At 43.1% G+C, this 23,175-nt stretch overlaps 1 protein-coding gene across 3 annotated transcripts in view; it reads right to left on the minus strand.

Annotated features, from left to right (window-relative positions):
* Window positions 1-640: 640 nt before the first annotated feature.
* The window catches only part of RHBDD1 (rhomboid domain containing 1), a 201,228-nt gene continuing 178,693 nt past the window's right edge, over window positions 641-23,175 (minus strand). The window contains exons 8-9 of one of the 3 annotated variants that reach the window (XM_058437850.1): window positions 4,348-4,474; window positions 641-922 (exon numbers count right to left, since the gene is read on the minus strand). In XM_058437850.1, coding sequence (XP_058293833.1) covers window positions 4,380-4,474 — 95 coding nt within the window. In that variant the 3' untranslated portion in view covers window positions 641-922; window positions 4,348-4,379. Of the gene's footprint in view, window positions 923-2,611; window positions 4,475-23,175 lie in introns of those variants that run through there. The other 2 variants (XM_058437853.1, XM_058437844.1) reach the window with 2 other exon arrangements.

Raw genomic sequence — 23,175 nt, forward strand, 5'->3', positions numbered from 1 at the left:
CACAACTTCCTGGCAGAAACCCTCACTGGAGGTGGCTGAGCAGTGTTTTTCAAAATACTTAGAGAAGGGATCCAGTTTCGCATCCAGAGAGCCACATAGCAGAAGTGTTGTTTCTAGGGTTTTGCTTGTGTGTGTCCCAGATTCCAAGAGTCTCTTTAAGCCATATGATGCCATTGATTTTAAGACACTACTCTCTTCTCAAGCAGCAATACGTATTATGACCAAATTTAATGATTTCTATTACATTAGCAACATTTTAGTTTTTCTAAAGTATAAATCATATATCTAAATCTGCCAATTCATCTGTCATCTGATCGAGATGTCAAGATCATTCTCTCTCTGCCCCTACATACCACAGAAGGAGAAAATGTTAGCGCAAACACATCCAACACATACCTGTTAAAATCACATGGCTGGATTCGGTACTATTCACAGGGACTCCTCGTGACACTTCTTGGTGTGGGAATCTTGAGCTTTGTATACCAGGTCACAGCATTCGATGCAGTGGGACATGTCTTCAGACTGACAAAGGTCCTGAAGTCTCTATCTCTACCAGCAAATGCTTTCCATCATTCTTTCCTTGATGTGACGTGATTCACGGGAAAAAAAAAGACCTACAATGATATCAATAAGCAGCAGGCACTAGTGTTTATGTGCGCCACTGGTGACAGTATAAACGAGCTTCTCTTTTTGTTTTAATCCACAAGTATTTATTGGTTCCAACATTCCAGACAACGCACTGCTCAAGGCACTGTGAGGAGAGACAGAGAAACAGATGGTCCCTGCCCTCATGAAGCTTACCATCTAAAGACAAGACATTCTCTCACTGCAGCATAACCAGCAATTCCAAGTGGTATGTGGAAACTGTGTAGACGTGGTGGTGTCTGTTACAGGATTCAGATGGGGGCTGGATGAGGAGGATCTGAATGGGCCAAGAGAGAGGAAAGAGCTGTTCCATCTAAAAGCACAGCACAGAATGTCACAAGATCAGGGACACTCACAGCCTGAGCAGTGAGACTAGTTCCCAGCCTCTGTGATGGATAAATGGGGCTGAGGTCCAAAGGCTGGTTGGAGCCCACTGTTGAGGCTAATGACTTTGACCTTTATCTTTTGGCAGCAGAGAGCCAATGAGAGGTATTTGAGATGCTGAGTGGCATAACGAAAGTGAATTTTGGAAGACTAAGCTGGAGTTATGTAGAATTGAGTGAGGAGGTATTCTAAGTATTGAACAGAGCAAATAATTGAGATATTGAGACTCTCTGAGAGTCTGTGATTCTAAAATAAAATACTAGCAGCCATGAAAAAAAGACAGAAAGAGAAGAAACTTAGGGAATGACTGCAATGATTCATGAGAAGGGAAAGGAAGAAGTAATATATTTTTTGACTAATTGAATACTATTCTTTACTGAATACTGAATCTCTCAAGAAAAACTAAGACCGGGAACAATGAGGCCAGGTCTGCCAGCTACCCCATTCTCGCCCTGCCTTGCAGTGCAATTTCCAGGGTAGGGGGAGGTGGTCTTTCCCATCCCTTTAGCTTGCTTACTCCCCAGGCAGGAGAACATGTGCCAAATAGGTAGACAGGCTCTAGTTCTACTCAAACTAATTATTTACTGCAGCAGGCAATTTAAAAGGATAGAAGAGGTCTGAACAATTATGTACAACTCTGGAATCACAGGCAATACATTCAGAGTCATTAAGAGGAAGCAATTTTAACTACTCCCTCCTCTTCAGAACCAAGTAAAGATTCTACATTAAGAGGTCTCTTAAGTTGACTGACCGCACCAAACTGTGGGAACCAGGGGCTTAACAGACAATCAGGGAGCTACTATTAAATAAACCAAATTAAAAAATTAGCTCTAAGTGCTTATTCCCTACTAGAGATAATTAGTCTAATACACTTCCTTACTTGCTTTTGTCTTTCTCAATCCAATTCCAGTTTGTTGGCATAACTTTAGGGATTCCTTATTGTAGAGGAAAATAAAATAAAATGGACATTCTAAACGATAAGCACTTGTTACAGGCAAGTCTATTAACTAAAATAATTATAATAATTTCCAGAACATCTTTATTGTTGTGCTAAAGTAATTGGTTTACATTTATAACTAAAACGACCTTTCTCACATCACTAAGATATCCCACTCCATAAAAGCCATGGGTATCACAATTTTACCACCCAAAATCTAATCCTGTGTCTTTGTATCTGACAAGTCAGAGCAAGGAAGTACTACTAGTGGACTCAAGTGATATAAAAAAATAAAAAATAAAATACTTCCATATACAGTGATTGGACCCTTAATACAATGGAAAAAATACTTTGGTTAAACACTGACATTTAATGAGCCCCTATCGTTGAGCCTTTGGGGTTGGAAAGGGGAGACGGGGAGTGAGTGGAAAGATAACTAAGACTCAGGCCTCATTACAGAGTCATTCACAATCCATGTTCCCACGTAGAAGGCACACCTTTGTGTAGCTGTGCACAGATAATAACAGGGGCAAGATGTAAGTGTTATAGCAGAATTACCAAATGCTATAAAAGTGGCATGCAAGAAAGAAGTTACTTCTAATTGGGGTAACGGGAGTCAAACTTACAGAATTTGGGAGACAGCAGTAACATTTAGCTTGAATATTTTAATTTAAACACATTTAAGGCTTCTAGACTCACAGGAACAATTTATATTATAAAGAAGATGTAGTTTTACATCAGTTATAAATTAACCAAAGGAGCTCAGATATTATTGGGCCAACCAGGAGGTCAAAGAGCTCCCAAGGCTTCAGTGGTTTTCTGAGCTCATTTCCATGCAGGTGTCAAGGCCTCTTCCAGGTAAATTCAGATTGGATTTGGATACAAAACTCCATAGTCAATATGCTCCAAATTTGCTGAATATATCAAAAGAAAAATGGAGAAGACAATACCACCAGAATGTTAATCCTGGGTACCTCTAAGGGTAGGGCTACAGGTGACTTTAAAATTGTGTATGTATTTATTTGTATTTCTGTTTATATTGTGAATTTTCTCAATGGACACATAGTATTTATTTTTAAGTCTGTCTTCTTGACTATATATTTCTTATTATATAAATGTTTTCCTGATTGTAAAAGTAACACACACATATAAACACATCTTCCAAGACAGTAATATAAAATTACAAAAATGAAGAAAGCAAAATCCCATGTACTCCACTTCCAAAGATAACCCCTGCTAACATTTGGGTATATTTCTTTCCAGATGTTTGCCTTATGCATCTGGAAGGCATATCAATTATGTGCATAATCAGAAAACTATATAAATTGTAGATCAAAAAAGGAAGATCTTTTTCTGATTCTCTCTTTTAAAATATCTTCGTAACAGTAAGACATCAGTGATCTTCTGACTTTGTCCTTTTATTCATGGAACATAAGCATCAGGAAATGCCTTAAATGACTCAGACAGACAATCTGTGGATTGTAAGTTTGCGGGGCCCAGGGGCGTATTTTGGACATTTGCCTAGGACAAGTGGCTGGTACAATGGCCAATTAAGAGGCACTTTTATGAGGAAAAACATACCTTCTGCAAGATAGATCTCTAGTGACTGATCCATCAAATGCCTTCGCTCTACTCTGTATGTGGCATCTGCTGCTACTTTGCTGATGCGTTAAATGACGTCCCATCTCCTGGCACACAAGCTGCCACCGGAAAGGGGCTGGGAACCTACATTGCTGGTGTCACTGATACTAATGGTGTGTGTAGGAGTCTTCCCCACCTTAGGTCTTTCTTACACTTCTTCAATAAGACTTTCTATAAAGGCAGAGAAATACCAGAGCAGAGCGAAAAGCCCTGCAAACACCAGCCAGACGCAGGGGCCCGAGGAACTGAGGAGCCAAGGCGCCGGGGTTGGGGAGAGTAGGACAACATTCAGCCAAGGCAGCCACATCCTGTTCCTGGACAGCCGCAGTGGCAATGCGCCAGGAGGACACGGGGATGGCTGCACACCCGCTGCCAAGTCAAACACGGGGCACTCCAGGCAGAATGAGGGACTAATCTTCCCAACTGGTGTAAGTAAAACCTCCTGGTGAAGGTCACAGTCTTCAAAAGCAGACCGAGGCAGAGGCATTGCTGAGTCAGCAGTGAGAGAAGGGAGTGTGGAAACTGGTCCCTTCGTGGAGACAGTGACCTGTTTATGAGCAAGAACAAGGCCAGGAGAAGGCCCACTCCCTGCAAGCTGTGCGTTGACTCACAGGGGCCATGGGACCATCCCAGGCGATGTGAGCAATCTGGAGCAATACCGGTGTACTCTGCTTTTGTTTAAAATAAATTAAAATGATTTAGGGGCTTGGGGAATGAGCCAAATGGGCAGCAATAATTACACGAATAGGCCATGTCTTCCCAAGACGCCACCTCACTGTCTATCGAATCTGTGAAGCCGCTGTCTCCTCATTTCTTCTTCTGGTGAGAGATGAAACCCGTAGGGTGGTGGGCTATTTCTGGTATTTCCTGTAGTGAGAAAGCCAAAGGAAAAATCAATCATTCTGACGTGACAAGGCACGTGTACCCTAGGATTCCAAGGGAACAAAGTGATAGCTTGGGTGTCATCTTTATTTTAACACAAAACAGAAATATAACAAAGATTTTTCAACTTCAGCTGTCAGTACTAAATTTCAACATCAAGTAAATATTTTGAGTGGTTCAGCCATGAATTTGATTTGACTCATTTTGAGGCTTCTTGATAATCTTCCCACTTGTATTTTTCCTTCCATCGTGTTCCATAATTTGCATCATTCAGGCTTACATAGTGTCTCAAGGGCTTATTGTCTTTTTTTTTTTTATGCCCATCTATAACTTGTTGCCACCTTTACTAACTTCCCCACCAACTAGGCTGGTTTTTCTTCTTTTGATCAGCCTTTGGGTGCTCCTTTTCTTCCCTCTAACGTGCCGCCTCCTGCCCCAACGTGGCCAATCAGAATCATGCGTGATTGAAACACACAAGCAACCACTGGAGCACAGTTACCATACTGATCAATATCTGGGCAGGTAAACAAAGATGCAGGCATCATATTTCAAGATCATATGAAGGACTGTGGAAATCATTACTGAAAACAGTTTCTTGGGGATGCAAACTTACCAAAAACACAGTTTGTAATGATACAAGAATTTCAGTCACTATATAAGAAAACATTCTCCCAGGTATCATGAGTAGTAACAAAGGGAGAAAAATACATAGTCCTTGATCTCAAGGAACCAGCAACCTAAAGCTAATGAAAGAGCTTCAATATTCCCCATGAGGAAACCAGGAAGACGCATCACTGATAGATACGGGTAAGTAGAGGTTTACTTCTAAGCATGGGGACCAAAAAGCCTGTACCTTTGCACTACTATAGCTCTGCTAACCTTGGTAATTTGCCCTGAAAGGCTCTCCCCACCACCTACATCAACCAGAAGTCTTACTCACTCTTGTAATGCTAGGTCAACCCCAATAGAACCAATGGAAGAACTCTTCCCAGTTCAAACTCTTCAGCTTTCGGCACCTTTCGTTTGGTTGTCTTCATTCAATCATCACCACATCCTGCCAGATGTGTAGGCATTTCTGCACCACTCTGTTCTCTCCTACCAGGATCATAAGCTCTAAAATGGTAGGGGACCCCCTGACATATCTCCCTCTCCCTAGCATCTGGGACAGTTCTGAACACACAGTAGCTGTTCAATAAATATATGGACTTGACTCAACAGCACCTGCTTATGACTTCCAACGCTGCCCAGTGAGGTTCTGACACAACTCATTGCCCATGAAGGGAACTGCATGGAGGAATTAGAAGAGGCAGACTGGGAAGGTGCCCGCAATCCAGCTCTCAAAAGAAGCAGCCAGCACACATGGCCTTGGACCCATTTGCAGAACCCAAATGTTCTGGCAGCACTGGCCTGGCTGGGAAGGGAGGGTAGGCAAAGCACAGTTAAGCCAGGAGGGAAAGCAAGTAAACAAACAGTCAATCCCTCTTGCTCATTGCCCAGGAGTGGCACCTTTTCAAAGATGTGTCCATTTATGCATAAGCTGACATGGTAACTGTTAAAACCATAGTGAAAAGATGTTAGAGAAAGCAGTGGGAAACGGCGTCCGTCTTTTCAATCCACAGCTGAAGTTTCCGTTGTCAAAGAGAAATTCAAAAAAGTAGTCAAAGCCAACCCCTTTTTTGTATTTTTGCTTCTCTACTGATGAAGATCCCAATGCTTCCCCATAACTGATTCTCCTTTCCTGTTGAGAGCATGGGAGAATTATACCTCCCCAACCCCTGGTACCCTTTCTGACTAGAACATCCCAAAATGAACGGGGCAGGCCTAGCCCCCACACTCACTTCCGCTGGATAAATCCCTACTTCAAGGCATTTTGATACAGTGAAAAATAAGCCAATTTGTTAACTTTCATTAAAGATGATACTCAAACATATTATATAGGCCTATAAAACTTTTACCATAAAGATTTTATGAATACTGTAAGATTAAAAGTTAAAAACCTGGATACCATTTTTGCCATATGTATTTGATGTATTTGTAAAGGAATCTCTCTTTGTTCAAAATGGTAAATGCTTTGAAATTACATATTCATGAATCAAATCACCATTAGTTGATTGCTTAAAACTGTTTTATATGATGAGATCCAAATTCTCCTTTGCCTTTAACAGTTGTTTTTAAAAAGACTGGTCTTAATTGCACTTGTGAGTGCAGGCCAGGACTTGACACCTCATTCCAGATGGCCTGGGAACTCTGTTAAAACTAGCTGAGGGCAGAGTCAGAAGCAAGCTCGACGTGGCACCCTGACTCGGGGCCACAGGGCAGAAACCCATGGAGACTGAAAGACTGCTCAGACTCCCAGAGGAAAACACAGAGTCCTCTGGTGTTTTCTTTAGCGTTTCTTCAAAAGAAAAAGCCCACAGATTAATAATTTCCATGAAGGGAACTGCATGGAGGAATTAGAAGAGGCAGACTGGGAAGGTGCCCGAGGTCCAGCTCTCAAAAGGAGCAGCCAGCACAAATGGCCTTGGACCCATTTGCAGGGCATTCGAGGAGAACCAGGGCTGAGCCAACCAAAGAAATGCCACATGCTGAAGTAGAAAACTCATGTCAGAAGAACAATCATCACACTCTTCTTTATAAAGCCCTTTCAAAGTGCCCTTTTCCACTTAGCTTTTACTCCCAATAGAATCATCTCAGTTTTGCAGAAGAGGAAACAGAGGCTCAGAAGGTGTTAGGGACACATCTGAGGTCACTAAGCTAGCATGAAGAACAGCGAACCTTCTGAACCTCTTCCCACTTCCCCATGTGGCCATCGGTTCTCACACCGAAAGTGTTCAGGGTTGTACCTCTCACCATCCCCGCCCTTCCTGCCCAAACCCAGTGTCCCTTTTCTTCATGGATATGGACATGTGGGAAGCTCACTGCTATTTGAAAACAGAAAAATAAGAAGGTCCAGTCTAAGTTCTCAATTCTGTGGGACTCTGCTGATATCAAAGACGTGCCTCTAAAGTTCCCACGTGGGTCTCCTTAAATTCCACTGGCTACTAGCATGGTTCGGCTTTCTAGAACCAAGAAGACCTTGGGTATAACAATACAACAACCCAAACCACAATAATGCCCGATTTGTAATCATGCCAGCTCTTAACGGTATTTTAAATCCTTCCAACTCTGTGTTTTTGATATAAAAGCCATCTTACTCTCTGAAGAATGGCTGAATTGCTTTGTTTCCAGCTCTGAAAACTACACTGTTCTGAATATGAGTTGATCTGGGGAGAATGTTTTTAAGCATAAAAACTTATTTCGAAGAGAATCACAAATCACAAAGTTGATGTCAGCCACTAACCTACACCGACTACTGTGTGTGTGCTCTGGGTTGGAGCCACACTTGGCACAAGGCTTCCTGGCTGTCCACTCAGTCTCAGGTACACTCTGTCTTCCACTTCCCCACCTTTGCATTCATGTGTCAAATTGTTTCTATAGTTTCCACTTGTGTCATATGATCTACTACCTCTCTTCTTAACCTCCAGCATCCTCTGCAGGCTTTCTCGAAGGGTCTTATCTTTGTGTTTCTGGTATGTACTCACATTTGTTCAGCACACAGGAAAGAATCTGGACAAGCTTCCTTGGGGTGGTAGAAGGAGGTGTCCCCATGAGTGTAAAGGAAAAAGTGTTAGTAGGGAATTAGAAGATAGTTTCCCAGCTCTGCCTGGGACTCGTGGAGACACCCTTCACAAGATGCTTCATTTCAGCAGTCTGCAGTTACTCATATGTGAGAGGAGGCTACTGAAAAAGAGGACTTCCAGGGTCCTTTCCATGACTCTGAAGTTTGATAACCTCTGATTAAATCCCAACTCCTCCACTTTTTAGCTACACATCCTTGAGCAAGTAGGTTACCCTCTCGCTCTTGGTCTTAGTTTCCTTATCTATAAAATGGGAATACTGAGTAGCTCCTTTGTTGGGTTGTTGAAGGATTAGAAGAGATAATGCATATAAAATGATTAGCTGAGTGCCACATGACAGTAAATGCCTGCTGAACATTGGATGGCATGATTGTTCATCTCTAACGTCATCAAGAATCATGTGCTAAATGTCTACTTGTTCCTATCATTAACTAACTCTGTATAAGAGATACACAAAGTGGGCTGGGCATGGTGGCTCATGCCTGTAATCCCAGCACTTTGGGAGGCCGAGGCGGGTGGTTCACGAGTCCAGGAGATTGAGACCATCCAGGCCAACATGGTGAAACCCCGACTCTACTAAAAATACAAAAATTAGCTGGGTGTGGTGGCACGGGCCTGTAATCCCAGCTACTTGGGAGGCTGAGGCAGGTGAATGGCTTGAACCCAGGAGGCAGAGATTGCAGTGAGCCCAGATCTTGCCACTGCACATCAGCCTGGCAACAGAGTGAGACTCTCTCAAAAAAAGAGATATACAAAATGACAAAACCAGTGACTTCTTAAAATACAGCGCTCAAATCTGTTTGCAAACCCTTTGGCAGTGTTTTGTACAAAGTGTTGCCTTGCTAGTTACTAAGTATCTGTCTTCTGAGAAATAGATATAAAAAGATAATTAATGACTTTCATTAAGCAGCACGCTTTTGTCACATGAAGGAGCCTCTGGGTAACTGACAGAGCTGGAGTGTCCAGCCAAGATCTTCTTTTCTCTGCTTAGTTAAATCATACATTGGACATTTACAGGCCTGGGTGAAACGGCCCTACTCCAAAGAACTTGGTACAGAATATGAGTATTTATGAGCCTTGTCTCTGTGTTCTTGTCAAAGGAGGTCAGCCCTCAATTTTACTCAAAGAAGCAGTGAGCATGCTTCAAAGAACCTCAGGAACACAGCCCGTGTTAAGATGATTTACCTCAATTATAGCACCAGTAGTAAGATCATAAAATTTATTGATTTGTGGTTCTTGATGAAAAACTGTTCAGTCCTCTACCCTTATGTAAAATGCAGTAGCCTCTGCATTTTACATCTAAGGGAAGAGAAGCAATTTTGTCCAGATAAGAATTGCTAAGAGGAGCAACATGAGTTGATGGCCATTTTCCCTACCGTTCGCCATCCATGTAAATAGAGATGTTTGATTTGCTGGTATTCATAGATCCTGCCCATGATCTGATGAACGCATTATGCCATGCAGTGAAATTACACTGAAGTCGCAGGATAGCATAGTATCTCTCCCTTAAATTAGGGAGCTAAAGAGGCAATCACTTTTTTTCTAAACCAGGAAACCTCTAAATAAATCACCAGTGTTCTCTGGGATTTCTACTGTCAGATGAGGGCAGCAGCATGGGACCCATGTTCTCTCTTTCAAGAATGTTACTTTATTAGCATTCCATGAACTGCAAAGCTTCCAAAATGCCTCCTGAAAGGACGGTTGTTAAGTCATTTACCATCAAAGACCAAAAATCCCCCTGGAAGGGACCCCAGGTCTAACAATTTAGCAAGACATTCTTTGAAAAGGGGAGATGCTTAAAGGCAGTAACCACACTTTACTTTTTGAGTCACTAATTATAATATTCTCTCTCTCTTTATAAATAGTATGAAATTAACTTAAAATGGCATAACTTTCATACAAATGGAAATTTCAGTATGGTTTATGAGAAAGGTGATATTTAGATGTGACTTTAGAGAGAAAACATTCGCATTTCTATCTCTTCAATCAATCAAGACTGCAACAGTGGAGTTTCCCTAATTCTGAAATAATATCTGGAATCTCAAAACAAGAAGCCTTGAAATGGAGATCTCTGCGATTTACAGTGGTCAGCACTCTGCATTGTGAAATAGCGATCAACTCAGCCCCTAGTTTACCACTTTACCTGTTGTACTTTTCTCTCCCCTCCAGTTGGTTAATTTTGGAGACCCTTAATGAACACAAATGACTTAAAATCAACAGGCTATAATCCAGTCAACAATCTGAGTAAGCTATAACATCAGGTCCACTATGTCAGGTCAGTGTTTCCTACAATATAGACAAGATATGGTCTGACTTCTAGAATTCCCCCACCTCCCAAAAACAGAAAGAAAAGTCAAAGGGAGACAATTGTGGGACGATTGCTACATGCTCACTCTGTTTACTGTCCCCCATACCCCTACACCTTGAAGTGTATAACTTGATTCATTTTCACAAACTGGATGTGTGAGACCAATATCCAGATCAAGATACGAGGATATTTCTGAAAATACCACAATATTTCCTGCACTTATAAGCCACCACAAGCTCCCTTCCAGTTACTGTACCCCAATACCCAACAGTACCCATGATCCTAACTATAGATTTTTTCCCTATTTTTGTCCGTGAGTGGATCCATACAATATGTACGCCTTGTGAGTTGCTTCAATTTACATTATGCTTGTGAGATTCATCCACATTGTTATAAGTGGTTTCTATCCTACTTATCCCTCCAAGTAGAATTTCCTTGTCTATTTTACAGGTGAGGAATCGAGGCTTAAAGATTTTAAGCAACTTGGCAAAGCCAAATAGCTGGTCAGTGGCTGAGTCAGGAACTCAAACCTAGATCCCCGCCTGTTCTTCTTCAGACATGAGATGTTCCAGTTGTCTTTCTCAGACCCTACATTAGCATGTGTAAACCTCCAGAATGTATTATTGCCTTAATTACGACTTGGAGACAGGGTCTGTTTAAAAGACAGCAGAAACAATGCATCTTCTGCCTTAAATAAGGCTCACTGCAGATAGTAAGGCTTTATTTTGGATAACTGGATGCACCTAGAATTAGGATCTCCTTTGACAAGGAGTAAGGTTTGGCAATAGATAGGTCCAGCTGCAAAAGTCAACCTTGGTAGTTAACTCTCAAGTATTTTCTAAAATAGAGAACAGTTTATAACTTCTTACAGGAATAATTCTCTATGCTTGTTCTATCTCTTAATATATCTATATCTATGTATATGAGGTCTGTAAAATGATAGAAAAAGTATGAAAACCCTTCAGAATATTAAAATCCTACCTTCCTCTCAGAAGCTCCAGGGCCAATGTGTCTGCTCAGAGGGGCAGCTGGAGCCCCCGACCTCTTCTGATGTTTCTGATGCAGATTCCACACCAGTCCACAGAGAGGGCCAGCCTGGCACAGTGCGGGCAGCCGCTCTCCACCTCGCAAGGCCTGAGTCTTTGCTCAACTCCACTATAGGGACCCTGCAGCCTCAAAGGATTCCTTAGGTCCAAACTGCAGCCTGCTTCAGGCTTCCCAGGCATCTGGGTCCTTTGTCTGTTCTGACCTTTATCTTGGGGTCCAGGAGACTTGCCATTGTCTCTTTATGACCTGGTTTTCCTGAAGATGTTCAGGTGGGGCATAGTGGCAGAGAAGGACAGGGGAAGAGACTTACAGTGGCCTCCTTAGGGCCCTGATATGAGTCCCACTCCCAACCTCTTGCTTCTTGATCTTGAGATTGTCTTTGGGTAAGTTTTAATTTCATTATTTTAAAAAGAAAGTAGTAGTGAGGGCAAGAGTGTTTAAATGGTAATACACTGAGCTCAAAATAGAATAAAATATTGCCTCCTCCTGAAACACACTGGGTCCTGGCCCTGCTGCTTGCCACCTGCTATGACTTTCATCCTAAGAGAATGGTGGCAGCTGGATTCTCCCATTCTTAGCTTTTAGCAGCCCTGGCCCTATGCATAGAAGTTTCCATCAAATAGCAACCATTGCCCAGTTTGTTGCAGTGGTCCTTAATCTGAAGTGTGCACAGAAATGAAGAACCTGTTCAAAATGTAGATTACTGGATCCCCTCCATCCCCTCACCACAGATTCTGATGCAGTAAGTGGTGGTTGGAGCCCAGGAACTTCATTTTAATGAGCACCCAGATGACTCTGTTGCAGATAATATATCAAGTCACTGAGAAATGCTATGGCAAATGAATTCACTTCAACCAGATGTGGGTTCATATCTGGGCTCCACCAGGATCTGGCACAGGTCACTTCCCTCCCTGGGCCTCAGGCCCCTCAACTGTACCCCGAGGGGGCCTGGACCTCTGACTCCCACGCAGAGGCTCGAGTGTCCATGATTGTTTGGTTCCCAGTTAGACACAGGGGTTGGGTGGCGGAGAGATGGGAGAGTGCAAATGTGTGACACCAACAACCTGCCTCATTGGCCAGCTGCCTGGGCAGCTTCTCTGGAGACTGTTGCCTGTCCCACCAGCTAGCTGCTCATGACTTTTGGCAGCTGGGCAGAGAAGCAGCCACGCTATGCTCCTTGGCAATGTCCTCCAACACATTTTGTCTCTCTTCAGTGCTGTCCTCCCATCCCAATGTTTAATTTTTTTTTTTTATTATTATACTTTAAGTTCTGGGATACACGTGCAGAATGTGCAGGTTTGTTCCATAGGTACACATGTGCCATGGTGGTTTGCTGCACCCATCAACCTGTCGTCTCGGTTATAAGCTCCAGATGCATTGGGTATTTGTCCTAATGCTATGCGCCTCCGCTTGCCCTCACCCAGCGACAGGCCCTGGTGTGTGATGTTCCCCTCTCTGTGTCCATGTGTTCTCATTGTTCAACTCCCACTTAGGAGCGAGAACATGCAGTGTTTGGTTTTCTCTTCCTGTGTTACTGTGCTGAGAATGATGGTTTCCAGCTTCATCCATGTCCCTGCAAAGGACATGAACTCATTCTTTTTAATGGCTGCATAGTATTCCATGGTGTACATGTGCCACATTTTCTTTATCCAGTCTATCATTGATAGGCATCTGGGTTGGCCCCAAGTCTGCTATTGTGAATAGTGCTGCAATAAGCACACATGTGCATGTGTCTTTCTAGCAGAATGATTTATAGTCCTTTGAGTATATACCCAGTAATGGATGGCTGAGTCAAATGGTATTTCCAGTTCCAGATCCTTGAGGAATCGCCACACTATCTTCCACAATGGTTGAACTAATTTACACTCCCACCAACAGTGTAAAAGCATTCCCATTTTCCACATCCTCTCCAGCATCTGTTGTTTCCTGACTTTTTAATGATCACTATTCTAACTAGCATGAGATGGTATCTCATTGTGGTTTTGATTTGCATTTCTCTAATAACCAGTGATGATGAGCTTTTTTTCATATGCTTCTTGGCCACATAAATGTCTTCTTTTGAGAAGCATCTGTTCATATCCTTTACCCACTTTTTGATGGGGTTATTTTTTTATTGTAAATTTTTTTAATAAACTTTTTATTTTGGAATAATTTTAAATGTATGTAAAAGTTGCAAAGATATTACAGACAAGTCACTTCCCTAAATGTTAACATCTTACAGTACATTTGTCGAAACTAAGAAACCAACATTGATACATTCCTTTGAACTAAATTCCAGACATTTAGATTTCACCAGTTTTTTCACTAGTTTCCTTTTTCTGTTCGGGGTCCAATCCTGGAGACCACAGTACATTTTGTTACCAAGTCTCCTTAGTCTCTTTTGGTCTGTGGCTCTTTCTGAGTCCTTTCTTGACCCCCATGACCTTGACAGTCTTGAGTGGTAGCAGACAGATATCATGAAGAATTTCATTCGGTCTGGTTTGTCTGCTATTTGTCCTCATGGTTAGACTGGGGTTATGGGTTTTGGTGAAGAATACCACAGAGTTGAAATGCCCTCATCACATATCAATGTGCTGTCAACATGACTTATCACTTGTGACGTTAACCTTGACCACTTAGATAAGTAGTGCTTTCATCAGTTTTCTCCACTTTGAATTTTTTCTTTTTAAAATGAGTTCCAAGGGAATAAAGCTTTGGCCTTTGCCCATTCAGTATGATATTGGCTGTGGGTTTGTCATAGATAGCTCTTATTATTTTGAGATACGTCCCATCAATACCTAATTTATTGAGAGTTTTTAGCATGAAGGGTTGTTGAATTTTGTCAAAGGCCTTTTCTGCATCTATTGAGATAATCACGTGGTTTTTGTCTTTGGTTCTGTTTATATGCTGGATTACATTTATTGATTTGCGTATGTTGAACCAGCCTTGCATCCCAGGGATGAAGCCCACTTGATCATGGTGTATAAGCTTTTTGATGTGCTGCTGGATTTGGTTTGCCAGTATTTTATTGAGGATTTTAGGACTTCATGTCTAAAACACCAAAAGCAATGGCAACAAAAGCCAAAATTGACAAATGGGATCTAATTAAACTAAAGAGCTTCTGCACAGCAAAAGAAACTACCATCAGAGTGAACAGGCAACCTACAAAATGGGAGAAAATTTTCGCAACCTACTCATCTGACAAAGGGCTAATATCCAGAATCTACAATGAACTCAAACAAATTTACAAGAAAAAAACAAACAACCCCATCAAAAAGTGGGCGAAGGATATGAACAGACACTTCTCAAGACATTTATGCAGTCAAAAAACACATGAAAAAATGCTCATCACTGGCCATCAGAGAAATGCAAATCAAAACCACAATGAGATACCATCTCACACCAGTTAGAATGGCCATCATTAAAAAGTCAGGAAACAACAGGTGCTGGAGAGGATGTGGAGAAATAGGAACACTTTTACACTGTTGGTGGGACTGTGAACTAGTTCAACCATTGTGGAAGTCAGTGTGGCAATTCCTCAGGGACTTAGAACTAGAAATACCATTTGACCCAGCCATCCCATTACTGGGTATATACCCAAAGGACTATAAATCATGCTGCTATAAAGACACACGCACACGTATGTTTATTGCGGCACTATTCCCAATAGCAAAGACTTGGAACCAACTCAAATGTCCAACAACGATAGACTGGATTAAGAAAATGTGGCACATATACACCATGGAATACTATGCAGCCATAAAAATGATGAGTTCATGTCCTTTGTAGGGACATGGATGAAACTGGAAACCATAATTCTCAGTAAACTATCGCAAGGACAAAAAACCAAACACCGCATGTTCTCACTCATAGGTGGGAATTGAACAATGAGAACTCATGGACACAGGAAGGGGAACATCACACTCTGGGGACTGTTGTGGGGTGGGGGGAGGGACAGCATTAGGAGATATACCTAATGCTAAATGACGAGTTAATGGGTGCAGCAAAGCAACATGGCACATGGATACATATGTAACAAACCTGCACATTGTGTACATGTACCCTAAAACCTAAAATATAATAAAAAATAAAAATAAAGCTTTGGCGTTTGCCACTAAGAGTTACCTGGATAAACTGGAAGAGGTAGGGGTGGGCATCTCAAGGTGGCTTTGTCACTCTTGGGCATGAGTAGGATATAGTGGTTTGGAATCATCCCTAACCTTTCTGGGTTCTGCACCCCTCATTCCAGGTGAAGTGGGGTCTGTTAACGTTGGTGTGGGTGTGTGAATCACCAGGAGGGCTGTTTAAGAAATAGTTGCTGATTGGGTGGGCTTGCCACTGAGCCCAGTCCGCTGTAGTTTTAATGAGCTCCTGGGTGACTCCAATGTACATCAGCCTTTGAGAACCACTGAGCTACAGCTCAGATTTTTCTTGCAACTGAAAATATCCACCCGAGTTTCATTCTGGTATTTCTATCTGCCAGCAGGTGGAACCAGAGGCCTATGACATTAAATCTGCTGAAGAAAACTAGGACAAATTCCAGTCAACAAAGCATTCCGCATGGTAAGCAGAATTAGGGTTATTTTGAAACAGATGGGCGCTACAGAGGCTGCTGCACTGAATATTATGGAGTTGTTTATTGTCTAGATGGCCCGAAACCCAGGAATTATTTGCCAGCATCTAGCAGTTTCTATGACATATCAGAATTCTTCCAGAGCAGAGGAGACTGAAAGGCACTGGGAGAGATATAGATACAGATATGGATATGAATGCAGATAGTTTAACCAGTTCTAATCCTGAATTTCCTCCTGTTATTGTGCACGCTGCCTTGTGTTAGTGAGTGCTTTGCAGGAATGATCCGGAGCCTCCTAAATATGCTAACTCCAAATCAGAGGAGATAAACAGACACAATCTATGGTAATAAGACAATCAATCCTGGATGCAGTAATACTCAAAATGATCTATGTTAGGCCTAACCAGGTGGTACTGGTTACTGGCTCACATTTTCACTCAAACCCCCCCACTTGTACTTGCCCCCAGTCCTCCTCTTTGCTTCTGTCCCTCCTCCCCATCCCCCAACCCCCAACCCCCAGGAGAGCATCAGAAGGGCAGAAGTGAGATAAAAGGCCCATCTAGCCCTCATTCTGACTGTGCCTGATGCCTGGTTCAGAGTGCAGACTGCTGTCTAAGGACACTCAGAACTTGGTTTGACTTGGGGGTTTCTCTGGCCTAGCACTGAGTGAATGTACAAGACCAGGGCTTATAAATTGAGTATTCCATGAGTTCTAGGAATCTGCAAAAGTCTTCAGCACCAGTGGTTCCTTTCAGGAGAATATTTCTAATTCCTTAGCCTATGACCCCAGGGCGTTAGCTGTTGCTGTTCTGCCTGGTCCGCCTAGGCTCAGAGAGGTCACGAAGGCTCTCATGGACTCAATGTTTGTGTTCCCTCAAAATCCATACGTTGAAGTCCTAACCCTCAATGTGATGGTATGTGGAGGTGGGGCCTTTGGGAGGTAATTAGGTTTATATGAGGACATGAGGGTGGAGCCCCCATGATGGCACTGGTAACCTTATCGGGGAATGAAGAGGCCAGAGCTTGCACTCTCTGCCAATGTGAGGTCACAGTGAGAAGGCGGCCATCTATAATCCAGGAAGAAGGACCCCACTATAACCTGATCATATTAGTACCTGGAACTTCTAGCCTCCAGAACCGTGAGAAATAAATTTTTGTTGTTTAAGCCACCGGGTTCATGGTAGTATTTTGTTAAGGTGGCTGAAACTGACTAAGACAGCGTCTTTGAAGTTGGCAGCTTGGCAACTGGTAGTTCAGCAGGTGCTGGCTGTCACAGCTGCTGGGCAGGCCCCCAGTGATCAGAGGGGTGAACAGATGTGCTTTCTGGTGGAGAAGAAAGCACATCTTTCTTGGGACTCTGTCCTAAGTGGTGGCTTCATAATTGCCTGGGACAGCAGCTCCCTCCCTCCAAGGGACACAATGCCAGCTGCATGGCTCACCCTCCTATATGAGCACGGGCAGTTCCTCCATTCACAAGTAACAAGATCCCCCACACCACTGCGTTTTGCCCAGGCTCTCAAATCTCCTGTTCAGATAAAGGTATAAAGAAGCATTTTTGATCATATTTAGACCTGTTTTGTTTTCTTCTCACTCCCTTCCACTTGAGTTTCAAACCAGAGAGCTGGCCCAATTTCCAGTCCTTCAAACCAAGGATCAAGGGAATGTTTTCACTGACTTTTGAAATCAAAGACCATTTGAAATTAGCCAACATTTCTCTCAGAAACCTCAATCTTCTTAAAACACTCCTTAACCTTTGCACACGAAAAAAAGTACAAGTAAACATCATCCCAAGCATTCAAGGAATAAGGGGAAAAAAAAGACAAGCCAGTGGGAAAAGAACTTTGAAAAGGGACAAAAAGTTGGCAACTTCTGCTGAGAACAACCATCCCCGAGTGGTCAAGTTTAGGTCACCCTGGACAACTACTGCAGATAACCATGTGTCTCCTAAAAACAAGGCTGTTGGGCCTGGGAAAATAAGTGGATTGAGGTGGCTGGCCCCTAGGCTAGGTAGCCTGACTGACTAGCAGCAAATAAAGTGAACCACATAAGTGGCCCCAAGTCCCACACCTACCCAATACTTCCATGCCACATTCCTGCAGAAAACACAGCATGCTTCCAAGGGCTAAAGACTAGATGCTGGATCTATAACAGTGATTCTCAAACCCATGTTGGGGAGCTTGGTGAGAGGCAGATTCTAGGGTTCTAATGGAAGATTCCAGATCAATGTCTGTTGGAGGACCCAGGAATGTGCGTTTTTTAACACACACCTCAAGTGAGCTGGATGCCCACATGCCCCACTTTGAGAAACTTTGACCACAGGAATGCCATACCGTGTTCTGTGGTTATGTTTGCCTTTGACCATTTGCACTAGCATGGCATTTGGTTTTGTACAAGTAGGTTTCTGGTGACATTTACTATGAGTCAAAGACTCTGGTAGTTTCCTAGGTTATGCTATGCTCGACCTTGGATGATGTAGATTTTAAAAGATACCAATGCAACCCAGCTATCCTGAAAAACACAACAAATACAATTGTTAGTTAAAATTCTATTTGTGATGACACCAGGGTAGAAGAAACTGGCCCAATGTCACTCACCCAGTCCTAGGAACAAAGGAATTCACCTCTGGATCCCTGGTACTTCGTACATAGTGGGTGCATGATAAATGCTTGAGGAATGAATGAAAGAACAAGCTAACACACCATTAGGGCAGATTTCAATTTCTGGCCTCAGCCACTAAATAGCTCTCAAATCCTGAGACACAAATACTGAGGAACAGGTGAGGAGGGGCTACAAACCCACAGGCTGTGGAACACAATTCAGTCTATTTGTTTTTTCTATGAAATTCACAAGCTTTGCCTGGGCTCTGGGGTTCTGGACACATTAAAGAACATTCAGTAGCTAGAAATAGGCTGAGATATGAGATGTATTACATCTATTGATGCTGAATGCTGTCTGAAATGTTTTAAAAGTTCAAATTATCTTTACTTTTCAAATACCATAAGCCTGATTAGTACATAACTACAGGTCCAGAAATACCAATATCAATGTATAATTACAAAAACAATCTCTGACCTAGGAAATTGTCCCTGAGATTATCTGCAGCCTAGGAGAACACAGTGGTCCAAAGCCCTTATTAAAGCTGACAGCCACCTGGCATCCACCTTTTGCAGGTGGAACTAGAGGAAGACAAACTGCTCTGGGAAAACCTGCAATTAGAGTGAGTCATGGCTGGGATCAAAGGTACCCAAATCATCAGGGGTGGGGCTGAGGGAATCACTGGGAACCTCCCAGCCCAACCCTACCACATGTGAGGCCTGTGGCCAGATGTGTGCTTGCTAGGCAAGAAAAGAAAAGAGGGCGGGGGCAACTTGAAAATAGTGAAAGAGGAATGATATACTTATCGAAAGTATGATAGCCATGAAATTTGAGAGGTAGCAGCTTGTGATTTAGGAAAACAGGGTGGGCTTCTCCACAAAGGTCTAGATAACTTGGACCATGAGGGCGATGCAACCTTTATCCATTTGGAGTCGATAAGCTCCATGAGATATGTGGCAGTGAGAAGTCATCTGGAGAAATGCACAAACAAGCAGGAGCCCTTGCTCTCTGCACCCCAGAGCTGAGAAATTCTTATGTGGGTCAGAGTTAGCCTAGCATTGTGATGGCTGGGAAGCCAGTTTCTGTGATGTGAAAAACTGAGAAGTATGATGGTCATTTTAAAACCATGCTTGTTTCTGTATTTGATGGCATTTAACCAAGTCTAATTAACCATTTTTTGTGTGTTAAGTCTGATTAACTCATTATTCCTCTCCCAAATCCTAATCTTGTGCCCCATTAGAGACAGTGTGTGTGTGTGTGTGTGTGTGTGTGTGTGTGTGTGTGTGCATGAGTGCATGGATGTGTGTGCCTGCATGTGTTTGCATGAGTGTGTGCTTATATGTGTGTGCTAACCTACAGAGGCAGGAGGCAATTCTGTGACTGAAACCTAACATCTTTTTTTTTTTTGAAGTTTAATGAGCTCCTTTATTTTTTAAAATTTTTTTTGAAGTTCAATGAGCTCCTTTATTTTTTTTATCATACTTTAAGTTCTAGGGTACATGTGCACAACGTGTGGTCTTGTTACATAGGTATACATGTGCCATGCTGGCCCGCTGCACCCATCAACTCGTCATTTACATTAGGTATTTCTCCCAGTGCTATCCCTCCCCCTACGCCCCACCCCATGACAGGTCCTGGTGTATGATGTTCCCCACCCTGTGTCCAAATGTTCTCATTGTTCAATTCCCACCTATGAGTGAGAACATGCGGTGTTTGGTTTTCTGTCCTTGTGATAGTTTGCTCAGAATGATGGAAACCTAACATCTCTTACAAACAAACCCATCCAGCCTCAGGGAGGCCAAGGAGTGTCTCAGACTGGTTTTACACCCTAGAAATGGCCTGCCTCAGTCTCAAACTGAACAAGAATTAAACTCAGAAATTATTTTAAAACGGTCTCTGCTACGGAGAGATATTCAGTAACAACAAAAAGTGAGTTATTCCTACATGCCTATTAATAGACATTATTAATAAATTCTAGTAAAATAAAACTTATTTTATGAACAGAAAAAGGAAACCCCAGAACTAAATTTTTTAAACATCAATCCCAAGTTAGGAACCTAGAATTAGGCTTATCTTGGGTAACTGAAAATTTAGATAAGGGAAGAGGAATATGTTGCTCTCTGAACTTCATTGGAAGTATCTAAATATGTGCTTTGGCCAGATAAAAAGCTAGCAGAGAAAGGACTATCTGGTTTTAAGACAGGAGCCCTAAAGATTTAATCAAGTGTGGATGGGAGACTGTGTATGAGATGCATCCAGGATGACATCATAAAAGTCATGCATTTCCAGGACACAAGGGGTGTCCAGGATAGTAGATCTGACCTGCTCATGTCAGAGATGGGAAATGGAAGTCCAGAGAAGGTAAATGGTTTTCCTAAGAGCTAAGAGGCACAGAACCACACCCCAAATCTCCTGTTTTCTCTTCCAGGCATTTCATTCTGCTTAAAACCTTGCTTACCAAATCTGGAGTGGATACCGGTGTCTTACAAAGCTGCCCTTCTGCTACCTGGCTCTGGTGGGGAACGAGAGTAGGGCACGGGTTCTGAACCAGAAAGAGCTGAGGCTGAATACTGGCTTTGCCTCTTATTTTGTGCCCTAGGATGTGTTACTTTACTCACTGATCCTCAGTTTTCTTATCTGTAAAATCTAGCTTATGGGTGTGTTCTGAGGACCAAACGAATTAAAGGATGTGAGCAACTGGGTCAAAGCAATGAAAGGTAAGTTACACTAATGACCCCCTTTCTAGGCTGTGCTTCTCAGAAATGCCCCCACTATCCCTCCAGTTAGTCACACAAGCCCAGACCCTAGAGTCTTCCTCGACACCTTCCTCTTCCACTCGTCCTGCCCCAAATTCAATCCATCAAAACCTGTCATTTTAACCTGAACATTCCCAAATTTGTCCATTCTTCTCTATCTGGCCTGTCACCGACTATGTTTGAGTCACCTGTATCATGGGGCCTAGACCAGTGCCTGAACCACTGTGATGGTTAATGTAGGTATGAACTAGACTGGCTTGAGGGATGCCTCGATGGCTGGTGAAGCAGTGCTCCTGGGTGTTTCTGAAAGTTGCCAGAGACTGACTGACATTCAAGTCAGGCGACTGAGAGAGGAAGATGCGCCCCAATGTGGGTGGGCACCATCCAGTGGACTGCCAGTGTGGTAGAACAGGGCAGACAGTAGAAGGGTATGCAGCCTGCTGAGTCTTCTTGCTCTTCCTCTCTCCTCCTGTGCGGGATGCTTGCTTCCTCTCCTCCTGCCTTTGAATATGACGAGCCAGCCAAGTAAAAAGGGCTCCCAGAGAATCTCCAACTGACCTGTGCAATGGGATGATGGGGTGGGGTCTCGGGAAGTTCCAGCCATTTGTAACAGGGAGGAGTCTGGCCCCTCCTGTTCCTGGGTGGTGACCTGGGATTCGACTGGTGAGATGGGGGCCTGTTAACAGGAACGGTCTTGCTTTGCTGAGTTTTTTCCTTTTTTCACCCAATAAATTCTGCTTTTCTTACCCCTCTCTGTGTCCACGAGCCTTATCTTTCCCGACTGTGTGACAGGAACCCAGTTTTTAGCTGAACTGAGGAGAAAGTCCTACAACGAGACTGCAATTTCTTTAGCCTTTGGACCTTGGGACTTTCAGCAGTTGGCCTCCTGAGGGCTCCTGGACCTCGGGCCTCAGACTGACGGCTGCGCTGCAGATTTCCTTGGTTTTGAGGCTTTTGGACTGGGAATGAGCCACACTAATGGCTTCTCTCTTTCCCCAGCCCGCAGATTGCCTATCATAGGACTTTGCTTGTAATCACTTAGCTGATTCTCCATAATAAACTCCGTTTTATACATACCTACATCCTATTGGTTCTGCCCCTCTGAAGAACTCTAACACAACCCTAAACCATTTCCCCACACTCACTCCTGTCTTCCTACCTCCACACAGTAGCTGGGAGAGCTTTTCAAAAACAAACATCTCATCCACTTTACTCTTGGTTTTTATTTTACAGCAAAAATAAACAATCTTCTTCGGCCCAGTAAGTGCAGGGCGTGGCTACCAGCAGCCTCTCTAGCCCCCTTGGGCCCCACTCTCCCCTCACCACCCCTTGCCCCACCCCGCCTCTCCTTGCTTCATGTCCTCTGGCTCTTGGCTCAAACACAACTTTTCCAGGAAAGTGACTGTGTCCTCTGATCACCCCCAATGAGTATCCTTTGCCTGAAGCTCTCACAGAATCCCCTCTCTTCACAGCACATGATGCTATGGTTAGTGATTATTCGTGAATCTAATCATTTTGAGAGCGTGCATTCTCACTGCACTGGGAGCTCCATGGGGGCAAGGACAGTGAGGGTTTATGTCCACATTCTATGCCTGGGGATGAATAAATAAATGAACAAATGCAGGAATAGAAGGAGATGTAGAGTGCTAAATATCGCCTTCATTATACAGATGTAAAGACTGAGGCTCGAGGTAGGTGGGCAGTTTCTTGAGGTCTCACACCAGAAAACGGTATGGTCCATATGTCCAGGG

The sequence above is a fragment of the Hylobates moloch genome, unplaced genomic scaffold (genome assembly GCF_009828535.3).
Source record: "Hylobates moloch isolate HMO894 unplaced genomic scaffold, HMol_V3 SCAFFOLD_1, whole genome shotgun sequence".
NCBI lineage: Eukaryota > Metazoa > Chordata > Mammalia > Primates > Hylobatidae > Hylobates > Hylobates moloch.